The following is a 17435-nucleotide window of genomic DNA, read 5'->3' on the forward strand; positions in this document are numbered from 1 at the left end:
TCTATTGTCTTTTTAAATAAAAATTCCCATACCCGATTTGATTCCAGAGCCTCGGCCGTGTGTTCCTCTCGCTGGCGAAAACAATTAGTACATTTACTTTTATTGAAAATGTTTGGAGCAAATTTTCTGCATTCTGTTAACCGTGCTGACATTTTGTTTATTAGTTAAAACTTCCACATCTATAAAACTATATTTACACTCACTTTATTTCACACACTATTTATTTATATGCTACATATTTGAATTGGCACTGTAATATTATTTTGATCGATTTACACAATTCTATACATATAACAATTGACACTTAAGTAACATTAGTTTATGAAGACTTTCGTTCATTGTCGAACTGAGCACTGTTAAATCGAGAAAGAATGGCATTCGTCTTCGTTAACCCCATTCAAAATAAACAAATATAATAATAATCATGACCATTTTAAAACGTGCTGCTGATGAAGCACATGAAATGTAAATGAAACTCTTTCAATAACATACTGTAATACCTTCCACGCACACACTCCATACAAGTTTTTATGTACACAAATAAATACCTTTCGGCAGGGATCAGCAACTCGAAACGGATGCTGACTTTATCATGGAATATCACTAGAAATTGAAAAATTCAAAAATGCATTCTAATATTTTAAATAAAAAATGACTAGTGGGTTCCATGGCATCGTGCCTCAAGGCAAATTGCTGGAACTTCCAGTACCAAAAATTATTTTATTTTAAAAGATTAACATTTTTGAAGAAAATTTACTCTGAAAAACATAGATTTTTGAGAAACTATAAATTTTTGCCAAAAATTTACTTTTTTTGAAAAAAAAAGACTTTTTGAAGGAAAATTTATTTTGAAATATTTTGGAAATTCTGAACTTTTTTTTCAAAGCAATCGTAATGCTTTAACTGCATAGAGACAAAATATCGAAGCGCGTAAGCGCCGCATCACAGTCTAACGGATAAACATTGGTACGGAAACCATAGGAATGTAAACAAAATTTATACTTATTGTTAAAATCTCTATAAAATATCTGATAATTTGATGTGCATTTGTCTAATGATCATTTTTGACCGCCAAATGGCATTTTTTTTTACTTTTTTCATTAGATCTCCGAAACCGCTAGACCTGCCTTCACAAAAATTTGATCAGTTCTTTATCTTGTTAATACAAGTGAAATGTTTTTTGAATTATTATTCAAATCGGAAAAATATTGACAAACTTAAATAAATTTAAAACTAAATTAAAAAAACTATACCAGATATAAACAAGATTAACCTTATTAGTTAAATATGACTCTTATGCTTAATTTCTTATATAAACCAAATATTTCAAAATAAAGTAATATGAAAAAGATAAATAAATAAATAAATATATATATAAAGCAATCCATAATCTCTTATACCAGGCACCCTGTCTGACTGAGATATGGAAATGTATATATTGCTAAATAAAAAAATAAAAAATCATAGTATTAATCCATCCATTTTATTTGTAGTTTTATTATAATACAAGCTAATACAAGCGAATATCCGATCTGACAAAAAAATTGGGTAAAAAGCTAACAGAATTACTTGGTTAATCATTAGACATTTGTACCCGCAGAGAAACGACTATAATTTTTTACGTAATTGTAAGTATTTCAGATATGATATTTCAATATTATTGTTTTTAATTGAAGTGTTATTTCTTTTAACAATAATAAATAACTAGTAGTGTATGACATCGTGACTTAAGGCAAATTGCTGGAACTTCCCGCACCGTAACGAAATGATCGAGGAATATTAAAAGTTTTCAAATAGATTTTTATAAATACTGTAACAATGTCTAATATTTATAAGAATTATGTGAACTGAATTACAAAGTTAAAATTATTTATTTGAAGTATATAAGTCGGCTTTAGAACTTTAGCCAGAATTTTAAAATCTGCATTATTTTCGATATACAAAAAAATGTTTTTTTTTTTAAAAAAAAAAAACGAAAAAAAAATTTTGAAATATTTTTTTTCCAAAAGCAATTATTTTGTCAAAACGAGCAGAAAGTTTTTTAAATCATTCAAATCGGATGCTTAGTTCTCTCAAAAACTGCAATTTTTTGCACATTTAGCTCGGTATCTCCAAAACGGCTAGACCTGCCTTTGCCAAAAACTAAACACAACTTGTCCCAATTATTACAAATTGAATGCTTTTTGGATAATTCAAATCGAATGCTCCGTTTTTTCAAAAACTCGATTACTATTTTCTGCACTCTTTGCTCCGTATCTCCTCGGAAATGCCTCTGCCAAAAACTAATCAGCATATCTCCCTATCAATAGAAATCGAATGTTTTTTGAACTATTCAAATCGGTTAAACCGTGCGCCCAAAAACGAGAACGAAAGAATGCCGACACATAAAACACACATACACATCCATTTTTTCTGAGGTATGCCAAAATGTTCAGAAACCTTTAATACTTGAAGATATGCAAAAAATTTTGATTTTTGACCCATTACTATAACTACCATACGGGAAGTTAATAAATAATAATTTTATTCTCAACAAAAATTAGGTATTATTTTGTTTCGCAATTTAATCCAAAATACTTGATAAATTTTACACAAACATATTTATTCCTACATTAATGACATATTAAATATGCTTAAATTAAATCAATAGTGTTATAATTACGAACAAGTATTTTGTAAAACATTTAAGGTATAAAATTATATTCGAACAGGCTTTTGTTGCAAAAATTACTAAAAAAATGAGTTAAAAAATTGAGTAACTCAAATTTCAAGTAATATTTCGGAGTAAGTTAAACGTAACGGCATACGGTATTTTAATATTGTCTAGGGTATGGTATATTAATTATTCTATATCACAAATTGTTGGGAGCACCTGAATTAAACAAACTCGTTTACGCTCGTGCCTGTTCGCCATACCCGATTGTGGTGGAGGCAATATACTATGTGACACTTAAACAGCGCATTCTAACAGTAATAAGCCAAAACAATTTAGCGGTTTGAGTCTTAACACACTATTAGCAGGGCGAGTAAAAATACCAATCCCGAGGAACAGCATTAAAATCGGTTTACATAACGTATTGAAAGATTAGCTGGTACTTTTTGTTTAGATTCAATTAATTTAGTTTGCTATTGTTTATTTTAGTATTTTGTTTATTTAGTATTTTGATAACATTTAGCAATACGTGTCTTTATGACATTTATTTACATTTCTTAAAACGACTTAGAATTTTCATTCGACATTTTAATATGTATAGATTAGCAAAAGCAAGAAAACATTTAGAAAAATCCAATAAAAACAATTGTAGTTAAATAATAAAATTTTAAATTGAAAATTTGTTGAATATTTTTTTAATACCTAAAATAATAATTTTATATAACTTAATGAAAACTTACTATATAAAATTTACTCAAATCTGGTAAAACTGTTTGCTATACGCACTTGGATATTGAAATTTTGAATAATTTATAGCGAAATGTGGACTTTAAGTAAATTTGATAATTTGCATTTATATGGATTTAGAACATTTTCTCTTTTCTTCAGATATCTTAATTTTTGTTTCAGACATTATAATTTTTTACGTTAGTAGAAACTAGATGAAGTTTACTAAAATGAAATGAGTTGTGATGACATTAGAGAGACACTTTTATATTTCGACTGTGTTAATGAATTTCTCATTAATTATATGCTGTTTAATTCTTTTTAAATAAACTTTCAAAACCCTTTGCTCGTAATTCAATTAAGAATGTGTAAAATTTAAATGAAAACGTTTCACGGGGGTTTTGTCCAAAGCTAAAGTGCTTTTCATTCCCAAATGTCTTTTCTGCTATGCATATCAGTATAGCCTGTGTGGCTACCCACTGATAGTGTATTAATAAACAAGCATGTGTAAAACTATGCACTGCTAACATTAAAACACAAATGTCAGACCAAGGTTTAAATTACTGATAATTATACAAAGTGCAACTGAATGTAGTAATGGTCACTTGAATAGTTAGACCACTCTTCTGATAAAAAAAAATTGAGCCTCAATAAAACGAACTAAAATAGAGCAAAGAACTTAAATTTATTTTTAATCAATTTTTAATAACATTTATATTCATTTCATTAAATTACTATATAAAAATTCATTGTTTCAATATTATCTTTTATAAATGCAAAACTAGCACTTGTAATTTATTATTAAATTTCAAGTTATAGAGAGTTAAGATGACATAGTAATATATATTTAAAAATATGCCATCAGAATTGAGGTGTTATAATAGCTACCTAAATTAAAGCATAATGAATGCTTATTTGTTACTTAGAAGTAATTATGCAACATAATCAAATTAATATTAATCATTCAATAAACAATATTTACCCAAAATAAAGTAACTAATTAAAAGTTTAAAATTCATAAAAAGAATTAACTGCATATAAATTTTATAATATATAATTTTAAACTATGCTAACTATTAGATAAACTGCCAAATTTTTCAGATCAACATTTAATATACAATGTAAGAGTATTCTGATTTTCACATATCTGTACATATATACATACATGAAAACATGCATTCGTAAAAAGTATTTTTTTAACATCAACTTTTAAAATTATTTCATAGAGATTTTTATAAACAATTTCATATTAAATTGACTGGTGATGGAAAATGACTATCACACAGTGAATTATCTCTTTGGTTTAGAATAATAAAATTTAGATTAAGTACATGTGCATTATCCACAATAAAAATACTGCAAAATTAACAATTCTTGGGCCAAAATAAAAAATATTCATACAGATAATATTAATAGCAAATTTATACAATATGGTAATAATAATTTTATAAGATATGCTTTGATGTTACCGCTATTATGCTTTAACGTCGAGTTACTGCAGCCACCATTACTGTGAGGAATATGGTCCATATTAAGAAACTACCCTCCACACGGCTTATTATGGATCTCAATTTATCAAGAATAATCTTAAATATGGGTAGAACAGGCTTTGACTCCTTATCTGCATATTGCAGTAATATGTTCATGTTTCTCATATACTCTAATAAAGTTGAACTATCTTTAGTAAATACAGGGAAATATTCTCCAAGTCTTTCTCTCGTCCACCAAGCAGTGCTAGAATTTTTTAAATAAATTGTAAAATAAGATTTATAAATTAAAACAATAATTATGTAACTCAAATTTAAGGATTATGAATTGTAATAAATATAAATTGTAACAAACCTTGAACTCCATGGGGCGTATTTATAGTTGTAAAGAGATCCTCGTACATATTTTGGAGGATTGGAACTAAATGGGTTTGTACTCAAAAGAGCAAGTACTTCTGGTCGCCCTTCCAGCAGCCTGTATGCCAAAGACATTATCCAAGGATGTTGTTGATAAGTTCCTCTGGATGCAAAATGCATTTGCCAGTCTAAACGAGGCTGATGAGGAGCTATAATAATTTATATATTAGATTTTTTAGATTTGCTTGTACCCATTTAACTGTTTCAGTTTGGCAAATCTGAATCAGTTCACTATAAGACTATACATTGATATATATATATATATATATATATATATATGTATATATATACACTATAATATATATCATATAGTACATGATTAATAAATTACTTTGAATTACATTTAAAAACGTGACACTTGAATATTATATGTTCTAATATATTTCTAAATAATAATCGTATTATTGATAAATTCGAATCATATAACAAGGTTGTATAACTAATTGTTACATGTGCTAGCAACATTAACAGAAAACATTTAATCTCTATTAACCAATTAACAAGAACAAATTTAGAAAATTTCTTACCTGCAAATGCAAGTGAATTATTAACATGTACAGGTTTATATACAAAATTGTATTCTTGCCACGGCCCTTCAATATTATTTGAACCTTCAATTATGATTTCTTTTCTAGTGTTGAGCCCAATAGTTTTTCGAAATATTGGATAAGAGTTAGCAATATGCAAATGTGAAAATTTATTATGTAGAGACCTGGCTTGAGGTAGTACTGTAGAATTACTAACATGATGCAATGAAGACATCGGTACCTAAAACCAACATATGTTAATTTCTTCAAATAAATTCAATAATTAAACAGTTCACACTTACAGTGCTTAAACCAAAAAGGAAGAGTTCAGCTACTAAAATAATAAAAGTAATGCAGAACGCTTTAATTCTAGTTGCACCAACATGCTGTGAAAAAACATCATTTAAAGATCTAACTATTAAATATCCAAGATTTAGCAAAGCAAAAATATAGGAATATAAAATCATTTTTGGAAGATAAGTTTGGAACTGCTCTTGAGTAAATCCTATAAAACAACAGAAAATAAACATAAAATCCTGCATTGTAAATTTATCATTGGTAAAACATAATCTTACCAAGTTTTGCTGTGATGGTATAATCAGATTGAAATTTAAAGCCTAATGCTAATATCAAACAGTAAGCTAAAAAGGAAAATATCACTGGTGTAGGAAGCTTGCTTGCAACTTTTAGAACTGTTGAAGACCTTTGTTGGGAATGTGATCTAAATTTTAGGAAGATTCGATCATCCATTAAAGATACACACAATACAATGATAAGGAAGTCGAAAAAGTTGAAATTTCCTGTAGCTATTATGTGGAGTTGTAGAATAATCTGAAAATAAAGTAAATAAAAATTAAAATAGGAATACAAAATTAATAACACAGTGGTTAGAATGTTACTGTATCTACACAAGATAATGTTTGAAGATTACATGACCATAAGTAGTTACATGCCAGGTGAAATCAGTTTCAAAAATATTTTTAACCCTACAATTAAAAAAATGTACTACATTCATATTTTCAAAAATATTTTTATATTAACTCAATACTATTGACATACGTAAATACATACACACACACACACACACACACACACATTATATATATATATATATATATATATATATCCTTCAGATAATATATATCAGATCCTTCAAATAATTTTCAATGCACATGTGTTCATTCTTGCCTCGGAGTCATATGCAATAACTACCAAGTTAGTGCAAAATATTATTATATTTTGCAAATACTTTGCTATGCTCCTTTCAACAAAAAAACAAGTTAGTGTATATATGATAGTGCAAAATTATGTGCCTTGCGCAAGTTACTGATAAAAGACCTTATTTATGTAAGTTACTTTTGTTGTTTTTTTCCACCTTATCTTGTTATAATTACATTAACATTGTTACAGTTGCCTTTCTATAGTTTACGAATTTTTTACCACTTAATATTTGTATGGATACATATTGCTTTTGTAAGTTTTTACCTAGATATATTTGTATGTGCATATACGCATGTATGAATTTACTTGTTTGTGTGTGTATGTGTATATATATATATATATATATATATATATATATATATATTTGTGTCTTTGAATGTTTTTATATAGTTTTCTTTTCATTTCTTAAGCTTTGTCTATCTGTTTAGTTATAATCATTGTTGTTGTTATAATTATAATACTTGTATTTATAGTTCTTTTTCCAATTTATGTCATTTTTTTCCTAGTACATATTAATTTCTCAATGTTCATTCTGTAGATCCACTGATGATGACATAAAATCATCGAAACGTTTGGAAAAATTAAAAATTAACCTCTAAATCTTTGCCTTTTATTTGATGTATTACCCTTGAAGAACTTACTCATATTCCTCAACATCAAAATTAACTACTTTAACAAATATATATATATATATATATATATATATATATATATATATATATATATATATGAACATATTTTCAAATATATATATATATATCAGAAATAAAGTGTTTTATCAAAATTCGGCAAAAATAAAAAACAATTATCTTTGCTATAATTTATATATACAACATACCCTAAGAAACACTGATGTCAAACGTACTGCCCTTACTGGGATGAAGAATAATGCAGGCATAACAATATCCATAGCTAATGCTGATGCAGTTACAACTTTCAGAAACCAATGTGGAAGATGATGAGAATACCATGCTAATGGTGAAGGCAAAGGCATTGTCTCAAAATGTGTAGATAAAGCTAAAATTGTTCCAATTCATATTAAATTTTGCTTTATCAATACTGATGAGAATAAAATACCTGACAAATTCCACCATAAAGGAGAACCACTGCTAAGTTTAATAGTGCCCATTGTGAATAGCACACGAAACAATAACCACTTTATTCCCCACAAAGCAATATGATCACGCGGAGTTGTGGCCGTAACTGCTGTTGTTCGCATTCTTACATATTTCCAAGGAGCAGCAAAAAATGTTAGAAAACCAGCTTCTAATAAGAAGTTATCCCTAAAAAGATTACATTTTGAATTAATCAGTTAAGTGTAATCAATAGAAATGTTTTAATTCTCCATGGAACTAAATGAAATACATTTAAAAAAAATTATTTAAATTGTGCAATGTGTTTTCTAATCTTTATGACATGCCATTTCTACCAAATACATGTATCATCATTCTCACCATTGGTAAGACATAAAAACATGGCCCACTTGTTGTAATGAGAAATATAATGACCACAAAGCTGCAAATACAGGAGCAAGACAAAACTTCTGTGATATCAACCTGCAATGTATGAAAGTTAGAATCATGGAGGACACACAAAATAACGTTGAATATTAACATACCCACTAAATGAGAGAACAATACCACATAAGCACACAACATCGAGCATATACTCTATATTTAATCCTAAAAACGGCGCAAACCATAACAACGTCGGCTTGTTATGAATTTCAGAGATCAAATCCTTCGATTTGCTGATCATTTGTGTTCGCGCCGGCAGAATTCCATTCTCCCCATAAAGGCCTGCAAGTGAGGCATTACATTAATCCAATTAAAAATTCAATTATTAAACAATATTCTTACCTGGAATCTGCAAATAAAAGGATAAAAACGCAGCTAAATACACGAAGCACATCCCGCGCAGGAACACATTTTTTGTGTAACGAATTGGTACAAGCATCGTAAAAATATAAATAGTAATCTATTACATTAAAAGGTCTAAAACAATATTATTGCTTCTAAAACAATTCAAACAATAATCCCAAAACGCTACAAAGTGCACACAAGCGACAAAAAAAATTATGATATATGATACCTAGTACAAAACACTAATCGGCGACATGTACAATATTAATAAACTGACTGACGGGTTGACTGACTGACTGACTGAAACCAACGTTAGTTTTGTGCCATAGATAAACGGAATCAACAGGATTAGAATGAGCATCAGTAACGAACATTCCAAAGAGACCACGAGCGGCGACGCAACGATAATGGAAAAGTGCGCAGACGCGCACGGCGGATTGTGTAAAATTCTGCTTCGTTTCACCCGTTTTAATCGTTTTAAAATTAGCCACTCATAAAACAAAAGGTAATAGAGAGAGGGATCTAAGATGCCGTAAGTCGTTGAATAATCAAAACTTAAGGTATGAAAAATTAATTATTTTATTAATTAATTTATTATTTATTATTAATTATTATTTCCATATGGATCACATAAAAATATATTTAATCAGTTTATTTGTAGATACTCATACAGAACTTAAGCACGTAAAAAAGATGCAAAACTACACTGTTAGACAATAAACTCCTTATCAATAAAAACAAAATTTCAAATTATTATTCAATTCATATATATGCAAAAAATATAGGTAAATATTAAAATACAATTATATTTAAATTAATCGATACTGAAAAAATTTTATATCACAAAATTATCATTTGAAAAATAATTGGCACTGTTATTATATATGAGCATATTATTATATTCATGTAATGCAATAAATTTAGTGACCAATTAATTCTCAAGTATCACTAGATCGAAGATCCATATTTCATTTTGATTTGATTTTTGATTTTAAGTATTTACAATACTTATTTGATAAACTTAAACACTACTCTCACATTGTCAACTCCTATAAAAACTATGAATGTAGGAATATAACAATTACATATAAAATGCTGCTGTCTCACTCTAATATTCATAAAAAGTTAAATTTAAACATTCTTATAATTATAAAGTTAACTACAATAATATAATATCCTGTTTATCAAAAACTATTATGAAAAATTTATGAACATGGCTGAACATTTTTGCATAAAAGCGAAATGTTTATATTTACAATTATTTGTGCTTTTTTTGTCTTTCAAGCTGTTAGTAGTGAAGAACATGAAAAGTTTTCACAAAACTGATAATGATTATTTATTGAGCTTGAAAAATGAATTCAATTACTATTAACTCTTTCAGGTAACAGTCAATTATATTTGATTATCAGACATTTGTAAAAAAAAATAATAATTTACTATCTATGTTTAAATACTAGTCATCTCTTGAGGGATCATGTGATTTCTGCCTCTTGTTTCGTTTCCATGTGGCAATCCGTTCCTTAAGTTCTAATGCTATAAACAAAATAATATATAAAAAAAATGTAATAATATTAATCACACTCATTTAATCACACCACGATAAAAATGCTATAAAAAGAAATATAACTTATCTATGAATCCCTATTACAAATATGCTTGGATTTGCATTACAACATTTAATCAATGTCAAATAAAATATTCCTTCAACTATTTAAAAAAGATATAATTTCATGATTCTAAGATCTGTCTATAAAAAAAATAGAATATTAATGCTTAAATTAAATAAATTATATGTTTTTACCTGGTAAAAGCATGTCTTCAGTCAGAGGTTGTCTATTAAAAGGGTCCGTATTACTATTAAGAAGGTGCCTAATTATGATGGGCCGATCCATTATTGTTCCCGAAGGTAAAATTACAGGATCAGTCATTAGAGTATCCATTAAAGGATCTCTATATTCTTCTGGAGCATCAGCAAATTGGTCCTCGCGTTCTTGATTGGCCACTGTAAATATTACAACAACATTTTTATTTATTTTATAAATTAAACTGATTTAATTAACGAAAAAATATTTTCTCATTATTTACTAATAAATTGATCAGATGAAAAGCCATAAAACTAAATCAATATTATTAAATTTAAGACATCTTATATTATAATCCGCATCTGTGAATTATCTCATAAAAATAAGATTTATAAACCTTCTTTTATAAATGTGTTATTGTGACAATAAGGAATTACTTGTGTTTATATGGTCATTTTCTTACAATTACATTATAAAAATAAAGCATTAGAATAATAAGCTAAAACAGAAGAAAAAATATTGAACATCATTACATGAATTGATTTAATTAACATGTCACTTTCATTTAGAGAAAAAAAGAATTTGATATACATTCAATAGAATTGGAAATATGAATATGTATATCAAACTTTATTTACATGATATACTATATGCAGTGTTGGCTAATGCTCGGAATTTTTCAACTTCCAGAGGTGGTTTAATACAACATCTTTCCATTCTAGCTGCTGCATCAGCAAATAATGACTTGCTAAACGACCGCTGCAAAAAACAACAAAAAAATTACTAATATAACGCAATTATTACAAAAATGCATTAGAAATATAAATAGTATGAGACGCTTTTTAGTTTAGAACTGGCAGTAAAATGAATAATAAATGATATATGTGCAATATACTTTCAATTGAATGTAGTGTTCTTAAGATGCCACTCATCAGTAGTTAATATTTATGTGCAATAAGTCAATTGAAATAACTATATTTATACCTCATCGGCTGCTAAAGCTGTAGCAAATTCTTTGCAGTCGAGATGCAAATAAATATCGATCAATTGACTCAGTAACTTTCTCGGATCCCAACCATACTTTGCTGGATTTTTCACCTTCAAATTCTTGCATTTAGGTCCACACAATTGCTGTAAATTAAAATTCAACATGGAACTCAAACGATCAACCAACTCCGGGCGAAGAAAGGGTTCCTTGATATCAACTGTCAAGTAATGAAACATATCAACAGTTTCACGAGCTAAAGTCAAATATGATCGGCACTGCCTTTCATCTGTACTCAATGCACGTATCCTATTATTCTGTTGTTCACTTGATAATTTATCCCAAGCTGTTTTGTTTTCCTGCAACTCTTGTGTTTCGTGAATTCGTTTCAAATATTCTAAACATTCATCTAGTAAGAAAGTTGTATCATTCATCAACATATTAACGAACCTAACAAATTGCTTTCCTGACTTAGATTCATTTATTAGTGCTTGTCTATGTAATGAGCTATCCCATAGTGATTTGATAATAATGCTTATATGATATCTGATGGAAAACTTGTCATAAAATTCTGTACTTTGTCCAGTTGTTTCAATATCGGTATAAAATTTCATCAAGCATATCGGCAGCAAGTCTTGAGACAGCTGATGAGACATTATATGACTGTAAAGGCGTTCAGCACGAGGCTGAATTGCAGGAGATATTACAAATAATACCTCAATCATCTTGGCAATGATATATGGATTTCGGACAAAATGTGCACTACAAATTGAAACTAAGAGCCAAATCACTAATGATTCATCCATAAATTCTACAATAACTGGAGGACAGTACCTAAAAAAGTTATTTTGAATTACAAAAATACTCAAAATGGAATAAAAAATTATACTGCTAATATTTTTTGAATATCGTAGAAAGTGGAATAAATATAAACAAAAAGTACTAACTGCATTGACATCAAAATGAAATCAGCAATATCCTCCATGCACCATTCAGGCAGAGCAGCAAATACAGTATGCACCTCTGGAGAAATCACAGGCATTTGATGGAATTTGACTGAACTCCCAGTTGCCAATTTCAGCAACATTTCACAAACGGTTCCATAAAACTGTAAAGAACGTCGAACTAGCATAGGATCCCACAAACCAGCCTCCAAACTGCACTTGGATCTAACACAAAATAGCAAATCACAAATAACTAGTTTAACTAAGTTTCTTTAAATATGGTGAGCAAAAACAAAGAACTAAGTCTAAAAATGTATTGTTTTAATATTAAGTTTATTGTAGTTCCTCACTTTGTTAACTTCACTATCTGTGCCATCCACTTATCCTTGAGCATTTTGTTTCTGGCAGCGTATCGAGATGTCCATGAAGATTCTGTTGCCACCAAATCTTCAGTTAAACGTTGTAGTTCTTTTAATGCCCTAGTTTTGCGCATATATCTAGAAATCAGGTTTATTATATATGTACAAAATTTAAATTTGAATAAATATGTACTTTTATTTAATTTATTTTTAATAAGAAAAATTATTAAATAAATTCTCGAAAATTATAAGCAATCAATCAATACTCTTTACTGATTTCCTTTACATACCTTTGTTGTGCTGGTATTAGTCCAACATGATGTGCAAACAATGTTAAAAACCAACACTTTGTAGTAAATTTGGCATCTTTCCAACTGTGTTCAGGGTCACTACCTGTCAATAAAATTATTTGTAAACTAGTGGTGTATGGCATTGTACCTTAAGGCAAATTGCTGGAACTTTCCATACCATTTTTTTTTTTAACTTTGAAAATTGAAATAGAAAAACATTAGATTTCTGAGAATTTTGTTTTATTTTGAAAAATTTTGGAAATTTTGAACTTTTTTTTTCAAAGTAATCGCGCTACTATAGCAGCATAGAGACAAAATATCAAAGCGCGTAAGCGCCGCGTCGTAGTCTATTAGACTGTCCATTTAATTTGTCCATTGAATGGACAAACAATGTAACGGAACCTATAAAATGTAAACAAAATTTATACTTTAAAATCTCTCATTTTTGACCGCAAAATGGTGTTCTTTTACTTTTTTTTACTCGATCTCTAAGACCGCTAGGCCTGCCTTCCCAAAAATTCAATCAGTTCTTCATTATGTCAATACAAGTTAATTGTTTTTTGAAATATTAAATTCGGACGCTCCGTTTTTTTAAAAACTGAGTTGCCACTTTTGGCACCTTTTGCTCCATATCTTTGAAAAGTCTCCTTATCAATAAGAATCAAATGTTTTTTGAATCATTCAAATCGGTTGAACCGTGTTCCCAAGATCGTCGACGAAAATTTGTATCTGAACACACACACATACATACATCCATTTTTTGTAAGGTATGCCAGTATGTTCAGAAACCTCTAAAACGTAAGGATATATAAAAGTTTTCATTTTCAATATTTTTGTGATTACTAAAATTTACCCTGCAGGAAGTTAAAAATTTATTTGAAAATAATTATTTTTATCTACACTTACTTATTGAAACAATCCAATCACAGTACTCATTAGTAGTTAATTTGAGCCTTGTTGTATCATTAATATCTACTATGCAATTGGGATCAAAAATGTACATAAAGTCGACTTTTTCTAATTGAATGCGTACTGATAATTGCTGAAGAAGTACCAGAACATTCAACATGAACCCATCAGTCGCTAACTGTCGCTCAATACTTTGCATTTGCGATCTTTTCTCATTGAAGTTCAATATGGCACCGAGATAATCCAACACCAAATCACGGCTAGCAGTATTAACAAGAACACTATGGAATATTTTATGCAGTAGTGTTCGAGTGTTTTCCAGTTCTTGTTGCAATGTGGTAACTATAGTTTTATCAGGAGCACCTGAAGCAAAATATTTATCTGCTAGTTCTGGTGAATCCTCAGCAAAGATAGAAACATTCAGAAATGGACTAAAAAATGTAGTTCTCGCTATTTCCCGTCCAGGAGATTCAGTGTACATTTCTGGGAAAAATATTGACTGCTGAACTATTAATGTGGCAATAGGTCTCACATTAGGGTATGACTTCCATCCAAGCCCCAACAAATAATTTAAACCCTCCAATATTGGCCTATGTTCATCCTTAAGCAAAGATACTTCTTTCATCTTCTTATACAAATCTTTTAATAAAGGACTAAAGATCATAGAAAAACATTCATCTTTCAAAAACGTTTCAGACACTAGTTGTTGCAAAAATCCATCTGGAAAGCTGTAATTTAGTAAAGGATCTAACAATATAGAACCAGGTGAATTCAGAATGCACGGTGTTTGAAAATATAAAATGATAACACTTATAAGCTGGCTTCGAATATCTGCCAAAACATCACTTAATGGTGGCACAGAACTTTTCTTAGGAAATCTTCTTTCTTCTAAAAACACTCTATGGTAGCAATTAATTATGTAACACAATACATCATCATTATCAATATTTATAACATTTTTGCTATTTTCTTGAGCAATATTTGCTATTGGTGATGAATTACAGGACCCCAAATCAGTATCAGTATCAGACTTCTTTTTTTTCAATGGTAATTGAGTTTCAGATGGATCAGTAATGTAAGTACTTAATACTTCCATTAAGCATTGAGTTGTGATATGTGATGTAATAATATTTGGGTTCTCTATATACGTTTCAGCTACATTGCTTAAATAAATGCTTCCTAAAGGAAAAGGAGAATAATTAAAATATTTTTTTTAAAGCGATAGGTAAATAGTAGCTATAATAATGATACTGTAATAGTTTGAATAATATGATACTAACAAACCATCAGAACTAATACCTGGACAATAATCAGCCCAAGAAACATCGAGAACTCTGGAAATGCAAATTCTTAGATTTTCTTGGGTAACCTCTAAACTGCCAACAATTTGTTGATTCTGCATATTTTCTGAATACTCAACCTTAAAAGCATTATATCATTAAACCCACCGAGCAAATTACGAGAAATTTATGAAATGTGACACTATTGATACAGATATTCTTATTATAGATTCTTCACCCAATATAGTTTTTTTTTAGATAATATTAAAAAGTATATAATATACAAGTTTGAGTTGAGTCTAGTATTCTGGGATCAGTCAGAAAACAAAGGCTATATATTTTTGACCATATACACAATACAATATATTCAATATCTTAATGCTACTTTCATGTTCATGTTCACTTCAGGATACCACTTACCAAACCAAGTGATAATGAAACTGTACAGTAAAAAAAATTGTGTGCCTTACGATTTTTTGAATTATGAAATACAAATTCATCTTAAATGCAAATATAATATATAATAATAATAATATAATATATAATGAATTTAAAATAGAAAAAAGCAGAGCAAATTTTGTAGTAGTATTTAAAATTGTAGTAGTTAAAATATACAAGTTCTGCCTTGTTAAGACTCACCTCCATATTTTCATCTACTGAATTAGTGCTACTTAGAGATAATTTACCGCTATCGATTTTTACTGAACGGTGTTTATTTTGATCAGCACATTTCTCAAACACTTCACAAATCTGCACAAGACTTGGTTCAGTGCACATATTTGCTACAGATGAAACATTAATAGTCGTAGATATCTCTTGGGCAGTTTGGGCTGAAATTTTGTTTGATTCCTCTATTTTTGTAGTGTTCGATGGCAAATTATCACAGAACTTATTGGCATTTTCTTTATCACTTGTGTTTTCTAACACATCACATTCTTGAGATTCATTTAAATTAGCATTATTGATAGAAATTGAAGATTCATCCACAGATTCATTAGTGCAATCAAAAGAAGGAGAACTGGCTATAGGTGTGTTACTAGAAGTATTTAAGATAGGTGGATTATTCATTTCCAAACGAGCTAAGCGTCTTCGCCGGATCTGCGGAGATAAAATATAACAAAACAATTATTAAGCACAGTAACATCACACATCTTGGGATCATAAACAAAGAGCACATGAAACAAATGGCATTTTTAACACAAATAGAATTCATAGTTGAAGTTAATATATAATAAAAAAATGCTTGAAGGTGAAAAAAACAATAGTTTATTGAAAATAAATGACAAATTTAAAATTATTTTATTAGGTTTTAGTTATAACACAAATTCCTAAAAATATGTATTTCTTTCCGAGAATTGTTAATAAAATATAATAGTATTTTTATAAAAAAGGCAAAAAGAAAACAACCTAATTTGGCAATGTTCAGAGAAGTGCTATAATTACAAAAACTTATAATCGTATTAAAGACCAAGCCTGACAAAGCTTTTGTTTTGATACATAATTTTCGTAAACGTCACAAAGAAATCCAAATACAGTTCTTAAACAATATAAAACTCACTTCTTCAGCACTTAATTCATCCATGACAATTACTAATTACTTAATTTTCAACCAATTTTATTAAATTAGAAGTTATCTAAATTTAATTCAAAATGAAAGTACGGAAAAACATTCGTTCTCTCCGAACTCAAAAAATGATCATGTTCGCACAACTTCGCTATTGCTTATTGGCCTTTCATCGTTATTGGACAAATGTGGTAAATGCGCGATTGAAAACAGCAAGTCATCACATCCTAAACGTCAAGGCACGGATTGACTCTATGGCAAAAATCTCGTTTTCTGTGCCGTTGCAAACTTGAAAACGTTATATCATTTTTAATTTTATTTTCAAACATACTTTTAATTTTTATAGTGGATTAGATCAATTTTAACATTAAATTTAGGCAATTTTGTTTCGGGTGAAATATTTGACTCA

The 17435-nt window shown here is 28.8% G+C and overlaps 3 protein-coding genes across 5 annotated transcripts in view; all 3 read right to left on the reverse strand.

Annotated features, from left to right (window-relative positions):
• Positions 1–502, reverse strand: part of LOC113378500 (protein outspread) — a 225527-nt gene extending 225025 nt beyond the window's left edge. For both annotated transcript variants that reach the window (XM_026619039.1, XM_026619040.1), the window contains exon 1: positions 33–502. In XM_026619039.1, coding sequence (XP_026474824.1) covers positions 33–152 — 120 coding nt within the window. In that variant the 5' untranslated portion in view covers positions 153–502. The remainder of the gene's footprint in view (positions 1–32) is intronic.
• A 4139-nt stretch (positions 503–4641) lies between these two features.
• LOC113377064 (lipase maturation factor 2-like) lies at positions 4642–9226 on the reverse strand. 2 transcript variants are annotated; one of them, XM_026617243.1, is made up of 11 exons: positions 9123–9226; positions 8891–9025; positions 8650–8830; positions 8486–8587; positions 8109–8314; positions 7870–8048; positions 6386–6641; positions 6113–6315; positions 5811–6051; positions 5222–5432; positions 4642–5113 (listed from the first exon to the last, which is right to left on the reverse strand). In XM_026617243.1, the coding sequence occupies exons 2-11, from the start codon at positions 8985–8987 to the stop codon at positions 4861–4863; spliced, it is 1929 nt and encodes a 642-aa protein (XP_026473028.1). In that variant the 5' UTR covers positions 8988–9025; positions 9123–9226; the 3' UTR covers positions 4642–4860. The 2 variants fall into 2 exon arrangements, with proteins under 2 accessions (XP_026473028.1, XP_026473027.1); XM_026617242.1 differs by having other exon boundaries at positions 8891–9045; positions 9123–9137.
• Positions 9227–10160: 934 nt separating this feature from the next.
• LOC113377751 (ubiquitin conjugation factor E4 B) lies at positions 10161–17244 on the reverse strand. Its single transcript, XM_026618164.1, has 11 exons — positions 17021–17244; positions 16102–16560; positions 15482–15602; positions 14180–15361; positions 13274–13376; positions 12975–13121; positions 12628–12849; positions 11680–12514; positions 11334–11454; positions 10695–10895; positions 10161–10426 (listed from the first exon to the last, which is right to left on the reverse strand). The coding sequence occupies exons 1-11, from the start codon at positions 17042–17044 to the stop codon at positions 10347–10349; spliced, it is 3495 nt and encodes a 1164-aa protein (XP_026473949.1). The 5' UTR covers positions 17045–17244; the 3' UTR covers positions 10161–10346.
• Between the last annotated feature and the right edge of the window lie 191 nt (positions 17245–17435).

The sequence above is a fragment of the Ctenocephalides felis genome, unplaced genomic scaffold (genome assembly GCF_003426905.1).
Source record: "Ctenocephalides felis isolate EL2017-DRISC unplaced genomic scaffold, ASM342690v1 CF-g0.4_SCAFFOLD_01886, whole genome shotgun sequence".
NCBI classification, from domain to species: domain Eukaryota; kingdom Metazoa; phylum Arthropoda; class Insecta; order Siphonaptera; family Pulicidae; genus Ctenocephalides; species Ctenocephalides felis.

Excerpts from the sequence above, each read along its gene's own strand:
- LOC113377064 (XM_026617243.1), bottom strand. The coding sequence starts at position 8,987 with ATGCTTGTACCAATTCGTTACACAAAAAATGTGTTCCTGCGCGGGATG. Across the intron at positions 8,831-8,890 it reads CTTTTATTTGCAGATTCCAG|GCCTTTATGGGGAGAATGGA; the intron begins GTAAGAATATTG and ends CCTCACTTGCAG. Across the intron at positions 5,114-5,221 it reads TACGCCCCATGGAGTTCAAG|CACTGCTTGGTGGACGAGAG; the intron begins GTTTGTTACAAT and ends AAAAAATTCTAG.
- LOC113377751 (XM_026618164.1), bottom strand. The coding sequence starts at position 17,044 with ATGGATGAATTAAGTGCTGAAGAA. Across the intron at positions 12,850-12,974 it reads CAGATAGTGAAGTTAACAAA|ATCCAAGTGCAGTTTGGAGG; the intron begins GTGAGGAACTAC and ends ATTTTGTGTTAG. Across the intron at positions 10,896-11,333 it reads CACTGCATATAGTATATCAT|TGGCCAATCAAGAACGCGAG; the intron begins GTAAATAAAGTT and ends TAATATTTACAG.